Source organism: Geotrypetes seraphini, chromosome 13, assembly GCF_902459505.1.
Source record: "Geotrypetes seraphini chromosome 13, aGeoSer1.1, whole genome shotgun sequence".
Classification (NCBI taxonomy): Eukaryota; Metazoa; Chordata; class Amphibia; order Gymnophiona; family Dermophiidae; genus Geotrypetes; species Geotrypetes seraphini.
This window is the reverse complement of record NC_047096.1, coordinates 59,248,933-59,267,036: the sequence shown is the minus strand read 5'-3', so window position 1 is coordinate 59,267,036 and position 18,104 is coordinate 59,248,933. Positions and strand designations below refer to the sequence as shown.

Sequence of the window (18,104 nt, the reverse complement as noted above, 5' to 3'; positions counted from 1 at the left end):
GAGAACTAGAGATTTGTAAGCAAATAATAAAAATGAAAAACAGTGCCACACATTACAGGCCTATAACTTGCTGTAGGTGTACATAAGACAGTAAAGGAAAGTAAAATTAAAATACAGGATAAACAAAGAGTTTTTTTCAGGAAACAATGCATGAGACAATGATAAAGAAAATACACATCTGGCAAGAAGTCATAATGGGCCTATTAGATTATGCAATAAAGCCTCTTAGTGGGCGCCTTCGTGGAGCACCTGAGAGGAGCACCAGCGGACCTTAGAGACGTGAGCACCTACACCCCGGAGACTACTCCACCGGACCTCCTGCCTACCTCCAATATAAGGTAAGGAGCGAAAGATACCCCGCTCCTCCCCCTCCAACCAGGTCTCTAAGAGAGACCCACTCCCTCTACCTAACAACCCAAACACTCCAAACCAGACATCAAACATGAAGCCCTCCCGAAATACACACAAAATAGCTACCATCCTGATAATCCTCCTCATTTCTAGCTGGAATACAACAGCAAACAACCTACCCACCACAACCTCAACCGCAAGCACAACCAACTTCCAAACCCCCAACAGAAGAATACTCACACCAAGATACCCAAACCACCACACCAACAATCAACACCCCATCACTGTTATCTGGAGAAGAAGATCAACACCCCCGAAAACAAAACCTCAAACAACCACCACAACACTCATATACCCGGAAACAACTTACTTTCCACAGTCCAACACGACCTCCCTTACATGTGCCTATGTCAACATCAGATCTCTAGGACCCAAAACAGAAAACATAAAAAATTGGATAACAACAGAAAAACTTGACTGCTTATTCCTCACTGAAACCTGGCTAACCTCAGACACAGACCCTAGAATAAAAGAGGTATGCCCACCGGGATACAAAATAACAGTAACCTGCAGAGAGAAAAAAAGAGGAGGAGGACTAGCAATAATATTCAAAAACTCCCTAACTCTAAACATACTCGAGAAAGTATCCACTCCACAAATGGATTTCCTAGCGTGCCAACTCACAGACACAACACTGGAAAACTCTCTAAACTGCCTGCTCTGCTACATAACGCCAGGAAACTGGACCACAGTGAGACCCGAATTTGAAAACTTCATCTACCAAAATTCACTAACAGCTGATTTTAACCTCATACTAGGAGACCTAAACCTACACCTAGAAGACCCAACCTCCACACCAGCAAACAACTGTCTATCCTTCCTCAATGCATTATCCTTCCAGATCCTAAACCCACAAACCACGCATGAAAAAGGTCATCAACTGGACATTGCAGCATTCATGTCTCACCAACCATCCAATCAAGAAATCCAAACTCCTAACGGAACATGGTCCCCATCCCTATGGTCAGACCACTACATCTATAACTTCAATATCAATTGGACCAAAACCAAACACACACCTCAATCAAAAAAAACCACATATACCTCACGCAAACATATCGACCCAACCATTTTCTGGTCAAAGGTAGACGAAACCATCCAAGACGGCGACCCAAAAAACTTCATCTCCCACTGGAAAAATGTATCCACCAACATCCTTGATAATCTGGCACCCCTACAAACCAAAACCAGAATCAGCAGGAAATCAGACCAATGGTTTGATAATGAATTACTCCAACTCAAAAGACAGTGTAGAAGATTAGAAAGAAAATGGAGAAAAAAGAACCAAGAACAAACAAAAACCGACTGGAAAAAAATCAACAAACTATACAAAAATCTACTAAAAGACAAGAGGAAAAGCTACTATACCAAGCTCATAGGCACAGAAACACAAGATTCCAAAAAAATTTTCCAAATCCTGAAAGAATTAACAGACACTAAACCACACACTACCACCACGAACACACCTCCACCATCACCTACCCTCTTAGCAGAACATTTCAAGAATAAAATCACCAACACCAGAGCCACACTCATCCTCAACCCATCCAAGCAAAATCCAATCACAATCCACACTACAGGAAAAGAGGCAATCGCAGCAGACAGAATTTGGACTCAATTCCCAAACATACAATGGTCAGAATTCAACAAATTCTACAAAAAATACAGCCATGCCTCCAGTGACCTCAACCATTGCCCCTCATATCTCCTTACCACCTCTAGTGTAAAGTTCCGCACCATAACTCTACAATGGATCCAATTCACGCTCACAGAGGGCACATTCCCTGACAACCTCAGCGAAATCGTCATCACCCCAATCCAAAAAGATCCAAAGGCACCACAAAACCTCCCATCTAACTATAGACCTATAGCCTCAATTCCGCTATATGTCAAAATTATAGAAGGCCTAGTAGCCAAACTCCTCACCAATTACATAGAGGACCACAACCTACTCCACCCCATGCAATCAGGATTCAGAACAAACTTCAGCACAGAGACATTACTAGGCTCCCTCATGGACACCGTCAGACAACAACTTAGTAAAGGAAAAAAAATGCTACTCATACAACTGGACCTATCGGCGGCATTCGACCTGGTAGACCATAACATCCTTCTACAGATCTTAGATGCAATAGGCATCTCAGATAAAGTATACGCCTGGTTCGAAGGATTCCTAAAACTCAGAACCTACAGTGTAAAATCTAACAAAGAAAGATCAGAATCCTGGTCAAACCCCTGCGGCGTGCCACAAGGATCTCCACTATCCCCCACCCTCTTCAATCTATACACTGCCTCTCTAGGAACTCATCTGGATAATCTAGGCATAACATCCTATAGCTATGCGGATGACATCACCATCCTCATCCCATACGATCATTCCAAACCAACCATGACAGACGAACTTCTCCAAACACTGGAAGCAGTCACAACCTGGATGGAAAATCACAAACTTAAACTCAACCAAGACAAAACCAAATTCATCCTCCTAGAAAACGACAAGATCCAAACCACAACCATACTAGACATAAACGCAACCAAATATCCCATCCAAACAACCATAAAACTACTAGGCATGACCATAGACAGATGCTGCACAATGCAACCGCAAATAAACAAAACAACTCAAAAATCATTCGCAATCATGAGAAACCTGAGACAAGTCCGAAAATTCTTCGAAAGTACACAATTCCTACTTATAGTACAATCCCTAATACTAGGCATATTGGACTACTGTAACATACTCTTCCTCCCATGTCCAGCAACCACGATAAGACAACTACAAACAATCCAAAATACAGCCTTAAGACTCGTCTATTCATTGAAAAAACACGACCACATCACCGAGGCCTTCATCAACTCACACTGGCTCCCAATCCAAGAAAGAATCCAATTCAAATTCTACTGCATATTATTTAAAACCCTACACGGAGACAGCCCATCATACCTGAACAATCGCCTCATCCAAGCAACCAACACCAGACACAGAAAAACGCACTCCCCATTCATACCCCCCCCATCCAAAGAAGTAAAAAGAACAAAACAACATGACGGCCTCCTAGCCACACAAGCTGCAAGACTGGACAACCAGATATCCAACCTGCTGATGACCTCCCCAGACTATAAGACGTTCAGAAAAGAAATAAAAACCACACTTTTCAAGAAATTCCTAAAACAGCAATAACAACACGACTTCTAAAAAACCCTTAAGATCTACATCTTACCTAACTAGCTATTCACTATGTAATTTTGTAATTATGTAACTCTGTAATTCTCTAATTCTGTAATTCGGTAATTCATTGTAATCCTGTCCTTAAACTAACCTTTTGTAATCCGCCTTGAACCGCAAGGTAATGGCGGAATAGAAATCCCTAATGTAATGTAATGTAATGTAATATGTAGCCAGTGATTAGTTCAAAATATTATGAGTCCAGAATGTCTATGCAAATGTGAGCAGCAACAAGTAAAATCTGTTTGTGAGTTGGCAATCAGTTGCAGTGAAACTGGAATAAGGGGAATGTCCAAGAATTTAAAATTTCATAATGCAGCTTTTCCTGTCCTGTCTGTCAGTAAAGGAACCAGGATCAGTTCATGTGTGCTGGGGGAAATTCAGGCATAAGGCTTGTCCTCACTGTGCACTGAAACTGCTACTAAATGCTGAGAGTGTATGCTTCTTTTTCTTTGTCCTAGGGAGTCGAGACATGCAGGCTACTTGAATGCTTTGTGCCTGCCAAAACTAAAACAGCGTTACTGTGATGGAATGTGGGTGTCTTTTTTTTTTTTTTTTTCTTTTCAGAGGGATGCGTGTGGCACTGCAAAGGAAGCACATGCTCATTAACAAAGGCAACATATAGTAATGGAGGAGCTCTCCCTCTGCTAGGCAGGCTAGCAGAAATTCTGCTGAGAACTGCAGCTCCTCGACCTGTATTGCTGAGAGACAAAACACAGGTTGAAAGAGACTTATACAGGGTCCTGTAGTGCTGAAAAAGAAAACGCAGGGTGAAAACAGGTCACACAGGGTCCTGTAGAAACAAATATGAACATGGCAACAATTAAAATGCAGACCCACTAATCTAAGAGACATAATTAAACTTTCCACTAACACAAAAGGATTATTGTCAATCCATATATCAGGTTCCTACCCCAAAGAGCTTACCTGTAAAAATTAAGCTAAAACTCAGCTCCATGTCTGCCCATTCACATAAATAACTGTCCGCATTTTCTCTTATTTTCAAAATCACTGCTGGGTGTTTTTTTAAGCAAAATAGTGCCCTGAAGGAACAATACTCATCAAAACAAAAAAAAGAGACACTGAAGTTTCAAATCCTTTAAACTGACGGTGGTGCTCAGAACCAAAGGTGGCAGAAAAATCACAGACGGGGACAAATCCCTAACTGCTTTTCAGAGTCTATCATTGCACCATCTTGTTACCAGTGCAATGTGCTAGAAAGGTAAGTATTTGGTTCATTAAGTGCAAAAAAGTCTTTTCAAACGAGTGCAAAACAATTCAATAATATGACATCACTTCCGCCCTTAGCAATGCCTGATGGAAAGCCAACACTGCTCAGGGACATGATTAAGGCTAGAGGCAAAAACTATCAGCAGCGGTCCCTCACCGGTGAGGTAGGTAATCCTCTGAGGAAGCTTCAGCCGCAACGTCTTTTTTAAGGCAATTCCTGAAGCCCCAGATGATGTCATTTCTGCCCTTAGCAATGCGTGATGGAAGGTCAGCATTGCTCAGGGGCGCAATTAAGGCTGGAGAAAAAAACTATCAGCAGCTGATACTCCTTGAGGAAGCAACAGTCCCTCACCGACACCCAGTGAGATAGGTAGTCCTCCAAGTTGGTTGTTTGTTTGTTTTTAATTCACTTTTCTGTTGTAAAATAATTTGACTTATGATTCTCATTGGAAATAAAGTTGGGGCTAGTCACAGTAGAATAGGGCTCAGAGGATTTAATTCACTACCATTGCCATACTGGGACAAACTGAAGGTTCATCAAACCCAGTATCCTGTTTCCAAAAGTGACCAACCCAGGTCCCAAGCACCTATCTAGATTCCAAGTAGCAAAACAGATTCTATGCTACTTATCCTAGGAATAAGCAGTGGATTTCCCCAAGCCATCTCAATAATAGCCTATGGACTTCTCTTTTAGGAAATTATCCAAACCTTTTTTAAACCCTGCTAAGCTAACTAATTTCACCACATTTCCAGCAATGAATTCCAGAGTTTAATTACACATTATGTGAAGAAATATTTTCTCTGGTTTGTTTTAAATTGACTACTTAGTAGCTTCATTGCATGTCCCCTAGTCCTATTATTTTTGAAAGAATTAGCAAATGATTCACATCTACCCTTTCCACTCCTCATTATTTTATAGATCTCTATCATATCACCCCGAGCCATCTGTTCTCCAAGCTGAAGAGCCCTAGCTGCTTTAGCCTTTCCTCATAGGGAAGTTGTCCCATCCCTTTTATCATTTTTGTTGCCCTTCTCTGTACCTTTTCTAATTAAGCTATATCTTTTTTGAAATACTATCATGTAAGCCCAGACCAGATGTATCCCACATATTAGCAAAGATGGAAAGAAAAGGAAACGAGAACTGGCATGGTTAAAAAGTGAAGTGAAAGAGGCTATTAGATTTTTAAAAAACATCCTTTAAAGAATGGAAAAAGGATCCGAATGAAGAAAATAAGAAGACACACAAGCACTGGCAAGTTAGATGCAAAGCATTGATAAAGAAAGCTAAGAGAGAATATGAAGAGAAACTTGCCAAAGAGGCAAAAACTCATAACAATTTCTTTAGATACATCAGAAGCAGAAAACCAGTGAGGGAATCCGTGGGACCATTTGATGATCAAGGAGCAAAAAGGGCACTCAGGGAGGATAAGGCCATAGTGGAGAGACTGAATTAATTCTTTGCTTTGGTCTTTACAGAAGAAGATGTAAGAGATCTACCAGAACTGGAAATTATATTCAAGGGTGATTATGCGGAGGAACTGAAAGAAATCTCTGTGAATCTGGAAGATGTACTAAGCCAAATTGACAAGTTAAAAAGTGATAAATCACCTGGACCGGATGGTATACATCCCAGTGTACTAAAGGAACTCAAACATGAAATTGCTGACATGTGGTTAGTGATCTGTAACCTGTTGCTAAAATCATCTGTAGTACCTGAAGATTGGAGAGTGGCCAATGCTGATTTTTAAAAAGGGCTCCAGGGGAGAGCCGGGAAATTACAGACCGGTAAGCCTGACTTCAGTATCTAGAAATCAGATGATTTTAGCGACAGGTTACAGATCACTAACCAATTGCAAAAAATAAAATTGTGGAACACGTAGACAAACATGATTTAATGAGACAGAGTCAGCATGGGTTCAGCTGAGGGAGATCTTGCCTTACCAATTTGCTTGACTTCTTTGAAGGTATGAATACACATGTGGATAAAGGTGAACCAGTTGATAATAGTATATCTAGATTTTCAGAAAGCTTTTGACAAAGTTCAACATGAGAGGCTCCTGAGATAATTAAAGAGTCATGGGATAGAAGGCAAAGTTCAGTTGTGGATTAGGAATTGGTTATCAGATAGAAAACAGTGGGTAGGGTTAAATGGTCATTTTTCTCAATGGAGGAGAGTAAACAGTGGCGTGCCGCAAAGATCTGTACTGGGACCAGTGCTATTTAACTTATTTATAAACAATCTGGAAATTGGAACGATGAGTGAGGTGATTAAATTTGCAGATGACACTAAACTGTTCAAAGTTGTTAAAATGCATGTGGATTGTGAAACATTACAGGCAGACCTTAGGAAATTTGACCATCTTGGTCACAAAAGCACAGTTTTGTGGAAATAACAGAAATTTTTGATATTTTTTAGGCATGAGCAATTAGGAAATTAGTTATTGCCCACAAATAAAAATTGTGTAACATAGTGTAAAGTGTGTGAACATTTTGTGAAATGCAGATTCCTTCTTTGGTTCAGAAATTTGCATAAAGTTGTCACTGTTAGTCGGTGGCAGGGCAATTACTTTACAGTTCACTGTGACCCGAATAGACCTATTTTCCTACCAGATTTAAATAAATCAATTTTAAAAATTGATAGCAATTCCAGGGTCATTAGCTCTGTTCTGTGTGGCAGAAATTTGAATGAAAGTAAGGGAACCAATAGACAAGGACATACATGATGATCTTATAACCAGTTTCACTGTAGGAAATGATTAGCTCTGTTCCTTGTCCCGTTATCTTATTAGTGAGAAAAATATGGGTACAGTAGAGCTATCATTTCCATGGATTTCAGGCTTCTCTGTAGTTCTGACTTTTTCCTGGAATTTTCTTTGGAATTGGTGTGCTGTCTTATTTTCGTTAGAAAGCATATCTTATGATTCTAAAACTGGAAGATTAAGTCTAAAGGCCATTTAGTGCACCTGCCTCTTGACTTTTCCCTTGTATCATAGATACCTATTGAACATCCTGTGCCTTGCTATTCTTTCTAACATCCAACCCAAATCTGCCCTGATGCAATTCAGATTTATCACATCTAGTTTTTTCTTGTTACATGCTAACCATTAGGTCTTCTACATTGTGTATCATCTGGTCCTGGAAATGCAGCTTTAATTTTGTCTCTTTAATTAGGGGGTGGGTGGCTCATGGTACCAAGATTTCTGTTCTGGTTCTGAGTGATCTGGAAGAGGAAGATAAAACTACTGCGAGGGAAAAAAATCTAATAATCTACTCATGCCCAAAACTGTAGGGTTTTGTAGCTCACACAGATGGTATAGACCGTATCAATTTTTTGATTGTAATGGTTTTGTTTTCAGAAGCTTATGTTCTGTATTTCATCTGGTCCAAGAGTTTAAAGTTACAGAGACTATAGGAGGAGCTCCATATAACTTCTGAGAAAAGACTAATTTGGAATTGCTTTGTTTGACGCCATAAATCACTTTGAGAAATTTTGCAAGAAATAAAGCTAAATAGTCCACAAAGTTTATCAAATTAACATTTTAAAAAATAATTTTTAGTGCTTCTTGCACCCCATACAGCACTTCCCATGCATGAAACAGGATAGTCCATTCTACCTTGTTGCTAGATAATGTAAATAGAGTTTAGATCTGTATAGATCCCAAATACACCCCATAAGTGTGGCTCTAGGTAATTGACAAGTGGTTCTACCTTGTATCATAGATACCTCATAGGCAGCCTACCAAATCATTTCATCATTGGGCCAACCAATGATGAAGCTGAATTTGCAATTTTTAACATGTAAGTTATTTAAAGAAAATAAAAAAATATAAATGAAAAATCATTTTTAACAAGGTTGGCTTGATGAAATGATTCAGTAGGCTACCTGTGAAGTATCTATGATGCAAGGTAGAACTAGTTGCAGAAAGTCTATTACTGTTAGGCTTCCATTGTTGAAGATCCTTGTACCCTTGTTTGGTACTTTATATGAATCGGTGTACTGCTTTGCATTAATTATGGGGCATATTAAGTTGAAATCACTCAAATAGAAAAATCCAAAGTTGGACGTTAATGTCAATTGTTCTGTTATGTCCTGTAGGTGATCATAGATGAGTTAATAAAGAAGTTGGACGTGAATTTGAATGAGGACATTGACTCTCTGTCACCGGAAGAGCTGCGCCAGCGTGTGGATGCTGCCATTGCTCAAATAGTAAATCCTGCAAGGGTTAAAGAGCAGCTGGTAGAACAGCTAAAGACACAAATAAGAGATCTGGAAATGTTCATCAATTTTATCCAAGGTTGGTATGTGCTAGTTTATATTAGCAGTAATACTTGTAAGTTAGAGGTACTAGTTTATCTTATAAAAGAATTGGTTAGTTACTAGTTATCTTTTAACCTGATTAGAGAGACTGTCGTATATTATCTTGGCTTTCCTTTTTTTAAAGAAGGAAATTCAGCATGCTAAGCTGATTTAGTATTCTACTTAGTTCTAAACAAACTCTAATCAGGGTTCAGTTCCCCTTTGTTTATCTGCTGTTTCATCAGATTGTTTTTTATTTTAAATTTTTATTGACAGTTTTAAAGTACAAAGCACAATAACTATGGATACAAAAATGCACGTAGAACAAAAGAGTTCAAAAAAGCATCCCAGCAGACAGCATACCTACCCTAATATACAACATAAATCAACCCAAGAAGTCAATAGTGAATCACTCATGTCCCGCAGATAATCACTAGGGTAAATGTATCCATATTCACTGATCCTCCAAGGTAGAAAAAAGTATTTTATTGTGATGATATCAATTGGTCCATGTCAGCTTTGGGAAATGTGTATCTCTGATATCTTTATTTAAGTATTTATATACCAATGACATTACCTACCCCTTTACCCCTCTCCCAGTGATGCTATCTACTAAAGAGGTCTGAGGTTTTTCCTCCTTGAACAATTCTTTCTGTGTTGCCTCTGTTGATTCTACTATTTAAATTCCAGCTTATTTTTTTAGTGAATTAAGTGACTTGCTCAGGGTCACAAGGAGCAGTGTGGGATATGAACCCTCAACCTCGGTGCTGAGGCTGTAGCTCTAACCACTGCACTACACTCTCTATTTCTGTTTCTCCAATATTGCTGTAGTCTGACTCCTTGAAGTTTCCATTTCAGTTTTGTTTTTGCCTTCACATTTCTCTACTACTGTCCTGTCATTCCTTATTTCATATTTGTTGTGTGTCTATGTTTTGCATGTATGAACAAGATACGGTTTTCTGCTAGCTAGCATTCAGTTTCTTTGTAAAGATTTGTGGGAGTCCTGTTCTGTTCTCTCACTAAATGGTGTATTGGTATTCTAGGCATGATGTATATTTACAGTGTTGCTTTTTCACAGATTAAAAGTTGTTGCTGTTTTGAGTCCTGGGAGATAGTACTGTTATGATAGAGTAAGGTTTTGAGGGATTGAGTCTACAAATGGCATCTCATGCTGTAAAGGATGCCTACAATATAGATGTCTGACTTGTGCCAACGGAGGTGTCTAGGCACACCTACCGACGCCCAAGTCTGGCATGGGTGTGGTTTCCACTAGAAGTGACTTTAGGCGTCTGTAAGCATCTCTATGTGAAGCAGATGCCTTAAATATAAGCCTGTAAAATGCTGGCCTACATTTAACGATAATATATGAAAGCCACTGTTGTACTCTCAATCAAATCATGTACTATTTTGTCTTTGTTACTGTTACTTTTAAGGTTAACAGTAGATATTTTAGTTAAACTAGAAGTGAGTGAACTAAAATAGCTACTGTTAACATTAAAAGTAACAGTAACAAAGACAAAATAGTAAATGATTTGATTGGGCCTACATTTAAGGCATCTGTTAGAAAATAAAAAGCCACAATTAATCTAAAGACTTCTTAGGTGGCCGCTGAGATCAATGTCCTTTATAAAATCAGGCCCTGAGTGTATTTTTGCATGAGTTTGTGTTTTAATGTTTTGCAATGGAGGAATTATATGCTGGTCTTACTGAGGTGACTCCAAAACTTTAATTTTAGTTTGTCATAACATTAGATAGGGTTTGTGAAATAATCATAGAATATACACATGTATCACTTTTTCTTCTGAGATGGCAACCATAGTGTAGATAGTTGGTTGTAGAGGGTTATGGCAACCTTACCCACCACAAGTCCCTGGCGAGCACTGAATAGAAACAGAAAAGCAGAGCAGCTGCATGTCACGCCATAGCCTCCTCTTTTGCCACTCTGTACAGAATGTAAAAATTTAACCATGTGGATCAAATTTTGCATTTAGCACCGAAGAGGCAGAGGAGGAGGATGTGGCCCAGTGCACAGCTACTCTTTCCTTCTTCTGATCCTTGCCAGACTGGAGCTGAGTTTGAGGGAATGTAAGCTGGGTGCCATGTTGGGCAGAGTGGTTTGGAACTTAGTTGGCTATGTGCTGCAGGGGAGAGGAGACAGCAGTATGTATCTGCAGTGGAGGAGGGGTGCATGAGAGTTGGGTGTACACCAGGGGATAGGATGAGAACTGAGTGCCTGTGCTGCTATGGGGAGGGGGGAGCGCAAACTGGTGTGCTGAGGTGTAGGAGCTTTGTGCGGGTAGAGAAGATTAAAAGCTGGAGAATAGTTTTGCGAATTCAGGTTGTTTTTTTTGGGGGGTGTAGCAGTCATCATTAGGAGACAGCTGCCGGGGGGGGGGTATATGCTACAGGAGCGTATATGGATTGGTGATTGACAAAACTGTGTATGTGCTGAGGGGGGGGGCAGAGAAGATAGTGCCATGTGTATGCTGGGGGAGGCAGAAAGAGAGCTATAGAGGTTTGTGTGTGTGGTGATGGGGGAGGCAGAAAGAGAGGTATATTTATGTAAGTGCTGGGGCAATGTAGAAAAAAAAAATTGGGGGATATTTGTCCTGGAGAGGCAGCTACATTGAAGCTATCTTGATCAGAAGGATATTTAAGAGTAATAGCAACCACAGAAGTGCCGTTAAGGCACATTGTTGCCCTGGAGGTGGTTCTCCAACAACCATCTTGATAAGATAAGTTTAAATGTTTTAAGAATCCAAATTTTTTTTTTTTGGCAGGGGTGAGTGGAAATTGAGAGGCGCTACTGTTTGGAGAGGTAGAGGTGAATGAGGCTACTGCTCTTAATGGCATGTGAGCCAAAGCTGTTGCTAGGTAGGTGATAGAGGGCTGCGGATGGAACTAACAACCTACTGTATGTTCCCTCTTAGCTGAACTGGAGTCTTCCAACTGCATTGCTGCCAATGGGGGTTGGTATTTCCTAGATTACTCAGGAGCCTATCACCTCTTATCTCTCATTGCAGAGATTCCTAAGGAGTTAATTTGCAATCATGAATCATCTTGCTGTTTTTTTATAGATGAAGTTGGTAGCCCCCTTAATGAGGAGATGCACTGCAAGTGCTCAACGGGTCAAAGTGATGGAGGTGGCTCTTCCAAGCCACATATCAGGAAGACCCCTGGGAACAGCAAAGGTAGGTTATTGTTTTCACAAGTAGGACTCTTTAGTTCCTTCCTCTGAGACTTCTTTTTAGCCTTACAGTGAAGGCTAGGCTGCAATCCCCTAACTTTGAATACGTGTAAAACTGTGGAAGAAGTGTGCTTTTTTTAATAGGTTTTTGAAGGTCTAAAGATAAGAGAGCAAATAAGTACATTGCACATAGCACTCTGCACGCTGGCTAAGACCAAAGCTCTGTAGAAATACTTAAACCAAGACTGTTCAGAATATCCCAGGTGGATCTTGTTTTCTTTTAAGACCATACAGTCTATCTTTTCCTAGTCTGTCCTATCAATTCTTTCAGACTAAACTCAGAAATTTCCTCCTTATCCTAGCAGTTCAGCAAATCTAATAATGCAGGGACAGTATAGCTGTATTATTTATTTTGTATTCCTAATTTATAATCTCATTAGAAAACAAGAACAAAAACTTCTTTTAGACAAGAAGAGGTCATGCCATAGATATTTCCTTAGAAAAGAGAAAAATCTGCAATTTCCCACAAAACTTCTAACCAAAATCTTTATTCAAAAACGGTAGTGGAAGAATTAACTTGCCAGAGGGATGAGACCCATAATGCAGCAAATAATCCCGCCCTTTTACACAGCCAGACTAGCGGCTGCCATTGCGGTAACAACCCCGAAGCCCATAAGGATTTAAAGGGATTTGGGTCTTTGTAAAAGAGGGGGAATGTCTCTAGCACTGCTGCTTTTCATGTAGAATGCACTTGCTGAAAGAAGACTAGATTTTGTAACTTGCACAGTGCTTTGTACATTAATGGCACTAAATGAATAATACATATTACCATTTTTTCTGTTTTTCATCCTGGATTTGAGCAGTGAATCCGGAACAGGCACGAAAGATGCGAGAAACAGGGCTGCAGCTGCTGCGTCGAGCGCTGGCCATTCTGCAGATCTTTGCCATCAGCCAGTTTGGTTGCTCTATGGGCCAGATATCCAACAGGCTGTGGCAGCAGGATGAGGCTGCCAAGGACTATTCTCCCTTGGTTAGGAAACTGGAATCCACTGTGCACAGAGTTAAACAGCTGGCCCTGAAACAGCAGCAACACACTGATCATGTGATCAGCTACACCTCAAGGCAAGATATTTCTTTGGGCGGGCGAGATGAACTGACGGTGGCTGTCAGGAAGGATCTGGCTATAGCCATCCGGGACCTGCTGGCCCACGGACTCTACACTTCTTCACAAGGGATGAGTTTGGTGATGGCCCCTATTGCCTGTTTGATCCCTGTGTTCAGCACTGCCCCACAGACCATGCACCCCTGGGAACTCTTTGTGAAGTATTACAATGCTAAGAATGGCCGAGCCTTTGTGGAATCCCCAGCTCGCAAACTCTCTCAGTCTTTTGCCCTGCCAGTATCTGGAAATGCCATTGTCACCCCCAAGCAGAGCCTCTTGTCTGCCATCCACACAGTGCTCACGGAGCATGATCCATTCAAGCGCAGTGCTGACTCTGAGTTCAAAGCGCTGGTCTGCATGGCTTTGAATGAGCAGCGCTTGGTCTCCTGGATTAATCTGATCTGTAAATCAGGCCTCCTAATTCAGTCTCATTACCAGCCCTGGAGTTACATGGCCAACAGTGGCTTTGAGAGTACCCTTAATATCCTCAGCCGGCTCAGTCATTTAAAATTTAATTTGCCTGTAGACCTAGCAGTCCGTCAGCTAAAGAATATCAAAGATGCTTTTTGATGGTACTTTATTTATAGTTCTTGTGTCAGCATTATTAGGTATGGGATGATCAATAGGTTGTGGCTTTTTGTGTTCTAAAACTTTGAATCATATTTAGTAAAAGTTATTCCCATAGACCCAGAAAGAGAGAGTTCACTTGCAAAGCTAGAAATCTGTAACCTAGGCACTCATATTTGTGTGTTAACATGTAAATATTTTAAAATATGGTGCATACATGCATATCTGCCTACGTGCTATTTGCAAATATTCACTTACATCTATGTATAGGGGCCATGCTACTGAAATGCATTAAGTTTTGAGTTTAAGATGCTATAATGCAGAATTTTAACACATTGCAAGCCCAAAACTAAAGCTGCATCAAGAAGGGGTGTTCCACTATATTTTAATGCAGGACATGTATTAACATTCAGATTGACACATGGTACCTGCTCTTGGTTAGTGAAGAAGCACTTATTGATTTCTGTTTAGGAGATGGTAAGGGGTCCACATTAACTCTGTTAGCTAAGAACATAAGAATTGCCACTGCTGGGTCAGACCAGTGGTCCATCATGCCCAGCAGTTCACTCACGCGGCGGCCCTCTGGCCAAAGACCAGTGCCCTAACAGACTAGCCCTACCTGCATACGTTCTGGTTTAGCAGGAACTTGTCTAACTTTGTCTTGAATCCCTGGAGGGTGTTTTCCCCTATGACAGACTCTGGAAGAGCATTCCAGTTTTCTACCACTCTCTGGGTGAAGAAATTTATCCCCTTTCAATTTTAGAGAGTTCCCTCTCGTTCTCCCTACCTTGGATAGGGTGAATAACCTGTCCTTATCTACTAAGTCTATCCCCTTCAGTACCTTGAATGTTTCAATCATGTCCCCTCTCAATCTCCTCTGTTCGAGGGAGAAAAGGCCCAGTTTCCCTAATCTTTCACTGTATGGCAACTCTTCCAGCTGCTTAACCATTTTGGTCGCTCTTCTGTGCTTGGTAAATGGAAGATACTAGCTGACTAATGTGTCCGCTTCCTCTCTGCCTATACCACACCCCCTAACAGAAAAATTTGGTAATGGGCAAAAACAGACCACAAAGCCCTGAATCTGTCACGTTACCCTGTTTCTGTACATTCATTTCATGTTAAGTGCTTAACACCCTTTAATAGAAGGGCCACATAATGTGCATTTGTAAGGGGGTGGGACATAGGCAGAGCTCCCACTTATGTACATAACTTTTATGTGCATCCCTGCTGCATAGATACTTACATTTATTCCTGCTACAGCTTTGTGTCCACTATGTGGCCATCTCCAGAGTTAGGTTAAATAACACTAAATTCACTTCCAGTGCACTCCATCAGGTGGCACGCAGTAAAATGCATTTACTATACTAGATTTATTGAAATAAAGGCAAATTTGATGCAGCAAAATGTAGACAGTGTGGTATTTTGTAGAGAATACATATTAAGGCCCCCCTTTTATCAAGCCGCGTTAGGGTTTTTTACCACCGGCCCTGCAGTAAAAGCTCTGACACTGAGTGTTGGAGCTTTTACTGCAGCAGCTGGTGATTTTAAAAAATCCCTAACATGTCTTGATAAAAGGGGGCCTAAATTAATTCCTTATTTTGCCTTTTTCCTTTCAACATAGAATTCCAAAAAAGCTGCTACTAAGTAAGGTCAGTAATAAACAAGAACTTTCCCTATTTCAAGATCCCAGAATCCTCTTTCAGACAGCCAGAAGAACTTTGAGCACGCTGCTCCTTTTTTTATGTGAGCCAGACTGTTCACACTGTTTTAAAGATCAAGGATTGTGGAGTTCTTCTGGATTACAGTCGAGCACTATTATTGGACTGATAACAGAGAATGCAAGTCATGCTGCTGTGAACTAGTCAGTGAAAGAATTACCCATGGGCCAGTGTCCAGAACAGGAAAACAAAAGCCTTTTGACAAAAAGATCACAAATATTTGGTAGTGAGGTGCCTTAAACTGACATTGATCACCCTTACTACAACGACTATTGCTACTACTTATAACACATAAAGAGACGGTCCCTGCTCGACAGAGCTTACAATCTATTCAGGACAGTCAAACAGGACAAATGAGGGATTAGGGAGTTGCTTATTGTGGAAATGATTGAAACAGACAGGGGTACTGAACAGGTGGAAATAACCCTTCAAATTAAAGATACAGTTCAGTAGAGGCAAAAATATTTTTAAGCAATCAATGCTATTTGCCTCCCAGAATTTTATGAGCATCAGCATTGCTGGTAAATGCTGCCATCTGGGCTTCATTGCAGCAGGAACTCCTAGAAGGTGTGCCACATGTGGAGAAGGAAGCCCCATCCTCCACAGTTGATCTTTCAATGTGCAAAGGCTCACCTGTTGGCGATCTCAGCAACACTCATTGCGGGAGTGCTGTATGTGCAGACAGATTTTCTCAGCCCATTGTGCTTGTATAACAATAGAAGAAGGAAATACTTACAGGAAGTAGCAATAAAAGCTATAATAAAATGTGAAAAAATTCAAATGTCTAGTATGCAATTTAGTCACAGAAAATGTTGCAAATGTATCCAAGATGAACAATTTAGAAGAGCATATGGTTGTGCTTCTAGCCAAAGACTTCAGTGTCCCAGAAATAAAGACCAATGTTGTTGAAATTGCTAAATACTTCGGTAACAATCATTTTGCAGCAGTAGCAGCTCTGAAAAGAAGGGGTGGAACCAAGCTAATGCTCCCACAATATGTTAGATCAGGGATCTCAAAGTCCCTCCTTGAGGATTTCCCCAATGTATATGCATTGAAAGCAGTGCATGCACATAGATCTCATGCATATTCATTGGGGAAATCCTGAAAACCCGACTGGATTGCGGCCCTCAAGGAGATACTTTGAGATCCCTGTGTTAGATGGAACTCTGTAGACTGTTTTGAGTAGTATATCAAGAACTGGCCTAACTGGTTATAAATATTAAGATTATACCAGCAAGAATGAGTCTGTAGAAAACCATTCTTTAAATCAAGTCTTTCTAACTAGTGATTTAAATCAAATCCAAGCGGATACATATTGTTTCATCTCTGATAATAAACTGGAAGGGATACTAGGTTTAGCTATATGATGTAATTCACAAACTGCAAAATTGTGTATGTTGACCCACTAAGATTCCTACAGTATCTAAATTTATCTTCAGTTCATGGGCAAAGAGTTCCATAACAAGGGTGAATAAAAATGGGGAATATGGGAACTCTTGTCTAGTGCCTCTGTCCAAAGAAAAACTGCTGGTATAAGCTCCATTGATTTTATTGCATGCCTTTGAGTCAGTATGCGGTCCTCCCTAAACACTCTTCCTAGTCCCACTTTCTCAAATACACTAAACATGATTGCCCTTACCCCCAATGTTTATGAATGTCATTATCTCTATCACTTTTTAGGAAAAATCTGAAAACATCTCTTTCAGAGATTCTTAACTGAGGACTGATCTGATTTATTTAAAATTTTTCTATTACCTTCATTATTGTTTTCTATTATATTCTTTTAAATCTTTGTGAGTCCTTCCTGGAATGATCTAGTATATAAGTTGGAAATTAGATTAGATTAGACTCAAAGCTTTTTTCAGAATTGGTCACTAGTAACAAAGGGTTTTTCTTTATTGGATTATCCAGATTAAATTTAAAGCTATCATACAGAATTTCTAAACCTTAGAACTAAAGGACATACATGTGTGCTAGATTTTTGCAAGGACATTTGCTAAAGTGTGCTAGATTTTTGCACATAATGTGGGTTAATGGCCAAAAGTAATGCAGATTTAGTGCAGAGACTCAAGAGTAAATGATGGAGGTGTGTCCAGTTTTCTCAGCAAAGTCTACACAGACAGGGTCTCTAATATGCATTCTAGTGCAATGTGTCTAGTCCTGAATGCTAGGGTTATGCATCTGAATGTGCAAGTTGCTTGCAGAATGCTGTCAATCATCTTTTGAACTCTGCCTCCTTCCCAGGGAGCTTCTCATGCCCCCTCAGTTTTTCTGCAAGCAAGTTGCTCAAAAGTGTGGGGAGATAT

At 40.2% G+C, this 18,104-nt stretch overlaps 1 protein-coding gene across 1 annotated transcript in view; it reads left to right on the top strand.

The window, feature by feature from the left end:
- RUNDC1 (RUN domain containing 1) overlaps positions 1 to 14,708 on the top strand; it is a 29,604-nt gene extending 14,896 nt beyond the window's left edge. The window contains exons 3-5 of the mRNA XM_033919208.1: positions 8,964 to 9,162; positions 12,242 to 12,355; positions 13,215 to 14,708. Of these exons, the coding sequence (XP_033775099.1) occupies positions 8,964 to 9,162; positions 12,242 to 12,355; positions 13,215 to 14,083 (1,182 nt within the window). The 3' untranslated portion in view covers positions 14,084 to 14,708. The remainder of the gene's footprint in view (positions 1 to 8,963; positions 9,163 to 12,241; positions 12,356 to 13,214) is intronic.
- Positions 14,709 to 18,104: the final 3,396 nt, after the last annotated feature.